A 6190-nucleotide genomic window follows, 5' to 3' on the forward strand; every position below is an offset into this window, starting at 1 on the left:
GGTTGGTGGGGGCTGAAGTGATCGATCACAGACCTAGCAGTCTCAATGCACGTTGCGTTGAAGCTACTTGTCTCCAGTTCCTGTCCCGCTCTCTGTTCTTAATCATAATCGCCTAAATTTGATAGGCATGCAGGAAGGTCGCACAAGTTTCCGTTCCAGGGATGCTGTTTTCAGCGGCTATGGGGCACCAACAAGCCCAACTGGACCTATCGCCGTGCCAAGGCAGCTTTGTTCCCACTTAAGTTCAGACTGGATACCGAATCCTAGTTCACGCCTACTCGCAATGGACATACTGTGCTCCGGAGTACCCAGGTAAATGGCCTGTACGGTCTAGAGGCCATACGGCCTTGTCTTTGCCAGGCTCTGATGTGCCTCGCACTACTGTCGGTTGCTAAGTCGTCGTAATCGACAGAAGTTGTATGTGTTGTCCAGCTCGGTGATAAGGGGGGCGGTATAGTGGGTGGGTGGTTAACAGTTTGGTGTTTGTCGTGGCTGGCTACTCGACTATAGTCGCCCGCAGCAGGACAGGGTAAAGAAAGAGCCTGGCACGCGCACTGATTTCTTCCCTCTGGTTCTACCGCCAGTTGTCTCCTTGATCAGCTAGGGGTGATCATAACGCTCAAGAACGTTGGCGTAACCAAACAGCAATCAGTCTAAATGAAAATGTTCGCCGCGTGGCTGCATCCAGTATATCGATGGGCTGCAGTCTGAGTGACGGATAGTCGCCATGGCGTTTGTTAGCTTCCCCAGAAGACATCGAAACGCTCGACGCCTCATAGTTTGACGTGTTGATTTGGCACCAGTGTAGGTGATATTGCGATCTAATTGTCCGCCGGCAGAGAATTGAGCAAGCCGCGCGGCTGGATACAGTTGGTATCAGGAACTCAGGAGCCGAGAATAGTCACGGCCCAAACACCCCATATCGGACAGTCGAGCGTGCCGCACCAGTAAAACCCCGCTCTCACGATGGGTTCAGTCTGGGCATGTTGCCCGGACTGTTAGTCGAACCCAGAATTTCTGCAGCCTGGCCCCACCGACGTTGCGGGCTAGACCCCGTGATGGACCGGGCCGTTCGGCCGTGCTGGCCGGCCGGCCACGCTCCAGGGACCAGGCCTCAGGGTCCACACAAATCCTCCGGCAGCGTGCAGGGGGGGATAGCGGCACAGAACGGACGACCTAACTGCATGTAGCACTCCTCCCAACGTTGCTTGCCGACGTTACAATACTGTCCAAAAAAACCACACTAGTCCCTGCGGCCAAGGCACTTGCTAGTCTCTGCAAGGCCGCTGTTCCCAGCCACGTGCATAGCCGACATGAGCGACAAGCCTCAACTCTGGTTGCCTAAACAATGAGCGAGCGTGATTTCGTATCTTCGGTCCATCTTTGGCATGGATCATTATATTCATCGTCTGGCGGTAGGCGGGTAAATACACACTCATCATAGTAGCCGGGCGATTTGGTGTGGATGTTGGGCTTGATGTTACTCAACATCGTCAACCTGGGTAGGTAGACGCTCAACTTGCCTGGGTCCTGCTGCAAAGTTGACTTCTCTCTGTCACTTCTTTCGCAAATGGCCGAGCCGGAGGTGATGCTCTCACGCGACGGTCTTGCCGAGCCAAGGCGATGTTCTTTTTCCTACCTATATATACTCGACACGTTCGGCTTCTGCTTCGGAATTTCTTCTTTGCTCTCGACACCAGGCACAGCTTCAACCTTGTCAACCATCGCTCTCCCGGGGACCCTGATACCAAGATGCTTCTCTCAACCCTTCTCTTGCCTCTGCTTCTCCAGGCCGTCGCTGCCGCCCCGACGCAGGATGCAACGACAGCCCTCGATGCCTCCTCCTCCGACAGCGACCACGTGAGGACGGAGCAATTTACAACATCCGATGGAGAGACGTACGAGATTGTGAGTTGTTGCAAGCCACCTTTGCCCTTGGTTTGTTGGAAAGCCAGTCAGCTAATTACCACCCCGTTCTGCGTCGTTTCAGTTGATCAACGGAGCCTTGGTGGATGACACTGCCCCCGGCACCACTCCGGCAATGCACGAGAGACAGACCACCGTCATGGAGCCCCTTTGGTTCCCGGACGGCCGCGCCAAGGACGAGTGTGGGTCCAGCAGCTTCATCAAAGACACGGGTCCTAATGCGCCGACCACTGGGCGCTGCAGGGTGTTGATGGAGTGGGCCAAGGCCAACAACGGGTTCTTCAAAACCTACAACCACCATCACGCCAACGGCCGGGCAACTTGGCTCCTCAAGACCCACCCATCCGGCAAGAATGCGTGTGCGTTCTGGATCAAGCACGACGCTACTATCGGCTACATCGGCAACACAGACGTTGCCGATCTCATCCGCGATTCTCTCAAAAGGTTCGAGATGAACTTCAGCGGTGCGTGGAGAGTGCGAGCCCGCGGGGAGACTACATGCAACGGCTATGCGCCTGGTCGCCACAAGGCCTCTTTCACGTGGTGGGTCGACAACGAGTAGCGGGCCTCCCTGCAGCCAGCGCTGCCGCCAAAGACAATCTCTTGATCAAACTTCCATGTAAGCAAACCAAACGACTGGGTGGTTTGCCTCGTGGCGCTGCCTGTTTGGCATTGGTTCCGTGCCGTTGCTGGTACAGGTTGCTTGCGGCAAGACATGCGATAGAAAACTGTGGTGAATATATATTGGTTTTCTTTGAATACCTACGGTGACTTTCGTCTTCCCACTCTGGTGCTGAATGCGGAATCGGCAGTTGGTCGGGATTTGCTTCCAAGCAAGATTCCATCTCCCTAAAGATGGATGTTTGCTCTTGTCTTAGACCCCCGGGCATGAAGCTGAGAAGTGTATTGTACTTGTATAATCCAAAGAGTTGAGGTGAGACTCTCTGCTCGTTATCGCTGAATAACGTCAGCCACCTACTTTTAGCCACCCCCACTGTTGGCCACCTAAAATACCAGGACAACCGTACTATAGGTATCGACTTTAATTAACTATTAACTCTACCCACTACTAACTATAATACAGTAGACCGCCCGATCGGTACACTACAGGTCGGGTTAGGGCTAGGAAGGGGATAGCAGGGCTATAGTCGGGTTATAAAAAACGTAGGGTTAAAAAAGGAAGAAAAAAAAAAAAGGCCTGCTGGTATGTAGGTATATAGGGATATAGCTAGCTAGTAGAGTAAAAGGAAGCAACGGAAGTAAAAAGATTTCTTATCTAAAGGTAACCTATCTCTACTGTTATCTGTAAAACCGTATACTATAATATATATATAAATAAGCCTTATAGGGCTTTTCTTCCTATATTCTATATCTATAAGTCCTAACTAAAGGAACCTACCTCTAATTATAAGTAATTATAAGTAAGAAAGGTAAAAAAGCCTTATAAGGCTTTTCTCTTTAGAGCTTGACTTTATAGTAAGAATATAAATATAGTAGCATCTCTAGGAGTTTTTACCTTAGTGTAGTAAAGTAGAGGAAGATGTAACTTCAACCTTATAGTAAGTTATACATCTAGGCATCTAAAAAGAATACTTACGCTTAGTAGCTAAGGCCTATAAGTAGGTAAATCAGCTAGTAAAATACATTCTTACCTCTCTTCCCTTTTAGTTATAGAATCTCTATAACGTTTTTAAGTAAGCTGAAACAAGGTAGGTATATATCTAGGAAAAAAGTAGAAGTAGTTATAAAAGACCGGTTTTTACACTATATAGAAGTAGCTTTATTAATTATTAGATGTAAGAAGCCTAGGTATAAGCTGCTGCTAAAGTTATTTAAAGGCGGTATAAGCTTACTAAGCTGGAAAATCTAAATAAGATACTTATAGTGTATTTTACTTACCTTAATAGGTATAATAAAAAGGGAGGTATATAGATAAAAGGCAGCTAGAAAGAAAGAGATAAATAAAGGAATAAATAAAAGAAGAAAGAAGAAAAGAAAGAAAAAAGGTAGGTAGCAGCTAGAAAGAAAAAAGGAAGGCAGGTAGGAGGCTTAACCTATAGCCTATATAGCTACTAAAGTAAATAAGGTTTTATTAACTACCAGCTTGTAAATATAAAGCTTATTATAATTACTATAACTACTAGAGTTATCTCTTTAGTAAGACGTTTAATATGTTTTATCTACTTAATATAGTATAAGAAATTAATCTTATTAACGTCTTATTATAAGGTAAATAAGGTTTTACTAACTACCAGCTTATAAATATAAAGCTTATTAAGAGGCAGCTAGAAAGAAAGAAATAAATAAAGAAATAAATAAAGGAATAAATAGAGGAAGAAAAAAGGAAAGAAAAAGGGGAAGAAAAAAGAAAAGAAAAAAGGAAAGAAAAAAGGAAGGCAGGCAGAAGGCCTAACCTTAAAAGCACGTTATAGTTACTACAGCTGCTAGAGTTATCTCTTTAGTAAGACGTTTAATACGTCTTATTTACTTAATATAGTATAAGAAATTAATCTTGTTATTAACGTCTTGTTGTAGGGTAAATAAGGTTCTACTAACTGTTATCTTATAAATATAAAGCTTACTAGAAGGTAGTAAAAAAAAAAGGAATAAATAAAGAAATAAATAAAGGAAGAAAAAAGAAAAAAAAGAAGAAAAGGAAGAAAGAAAGAATAAAAGTACTACTAGTTTATATAGTTCTACTATATTATTAGACTTCTAACAGACGAAAAGTATATCTCCTACTTTATATAAAGACTTTTCCGTCTTATCTTAATAGTAAAGATAGTATAAATACTTCTTCCTTTTAAAAGGAGACCTATTTTTATTTCTTATAGAGATAGGTTTACTAATAGAAGAATCTAGTATCTATTCTAAAGAAGCTTAATATAGCGTTAATAATAAACTATAGTAGAGTTTATTAAAACAACTAGCTAAATTAAAGTAGAGACCTTAAAGATAGGGGGTAGAGTTTATTAAAAATAGGTAAGTAGAGTTTATTATATTTTTTAGCTGTAAATTTAATAAAAAGTATATATATTAAAAGCTGGCGTTCTAGAAAAGCTGTATTACAGTTTAATAACGTAGTAGTTTTATAGAAGAAGAGGAAATAGAGGTTTAAGATTAAGGAGGAAATAGGGATGTAGTTAGTATTTAAGCGTGTATAGGCCTATTAAATCTAGAAAGGCAGGCCACCTAGTAAATTATTTTATATACTAGACGATAAGGGAGAAATAAAGGAGGTAGGAATAAAGGAAAAAGAAATAGTTAAAAAGTATAAGGAGGCAGGAGAGATAAAGTATATAGAATAAAGTAGAGCTGTAGGTTTAGCTATTAGAAGTAGATAATTTATTATTATTAGAAACCGGTATAAATACTAGAGATAAAACCGTTTATCTACAACCTGTAGTATGCCGTTATAATTTATATAATATACTAATTTGCTGTAGTTGTTAATAAGGTAACAACCTATTTAAGATTATAGTATTTATTTATCCCTATTGCTAAGAGAGCCTATATTATAGAGGTTATCTATAGTATATTAAGGATTATATAAATATAAGCTAAGTTAGTAACGTTTTATTACCTAAAGCTAAGTATATAGTTAATCTTATATATTACCTTACTACAGCCTAATAGAATATAGTAGTACGCCCGGATGGCTCCAGCCTTGTTGGGTTAGAGTTAGGTCCTAGCGGGTTAGGTTACGTTACATATAGTTGCTAGGTAGGGCCGGCTAGTAGCAGTAGGTAGGTAGTAGTAATAGTAGTAGAAGTAGTAGAAGTAGAGTAGTAGTAGTAGTAGTAGTAGGCTAGGTATAGTATAAAGACTATATTAAGTAAAAGGCTACTTAGTTACCTAAATAGATAGATAGTAATATAACTAAACTATATCTTTAACTAAAGTAAAGTAATATTAGCTTAGTATAATAAATAAAAGTATAACTAATAGTAAAGCAAGCTAAAAAGCCCTATAGGGCTTTTCTTTAAACCCTTAGTTAACCCTTTTACTAGATTTAACTTACTAGGCTATTACCTACTTACTTACTTATATATAAAGTAGTAGTAGTAGTAGTAGTAGTAGTAGTAGTAGTAGTAGTAGTAGTAGTAGTAGTAGTAGTAGTAGGTATTAAGGTTAGGGTTAGGGTTAGGGTTAGGGTTAGGGTTAGGGTTAGGGTTAGGGTTAGGGTTAGGGTTAGGGTTAGGGTTAGGGTTAGGGTTAGGGTTAGGGTTAGGGTTAGGGTTAGGGTTAGGGTTAGGGTTAGGGT

The 6190-nt window shown here is 41.7% G+C and overlaps 1 protein-coding gene across 1 annotated transcript; it reads left to right on the plus strand.

The window, feature by feature from the left end:
- Nucleotides 1–1623: 1623 nt before the first annotated feature.
- Nucleotides 1624–2488, plus strand: EsH8_XII_000098 (uncharacterized protein; the record flags this gene model as incomplete). Its single annotated transcript, XM_083273861.1, has 2 exons — nucleotides 1624–1908; nucleotides 1991–2488. 2 exons carry the CDS (start codon nucleotides 1624–1626, stop codon nucleotides 2486–2488), a joined length of 783 nt encoding a protein of 260 aa, XP_083120475.1.
- Nucleotides 2489–6190: the final 3702 nt, after the last annotated feature.

The sequence above is a fragment of the Colletotrichum jinshuiense genome, chromosome 12 (genome assembly GCF_051148585.1).
Source record: "Colletotrichum jinshuiense chromosome 12, complete sequence".
In the NCBI taxonomy this organism is placed as follows: domain Eukaryota; kingdom Fungi; phylum Ascomycota; class Sordariomycetes; order Glomerellales; family Glomerellaceae; genus Colletotrichum; species Colletotrichum jinshuiense.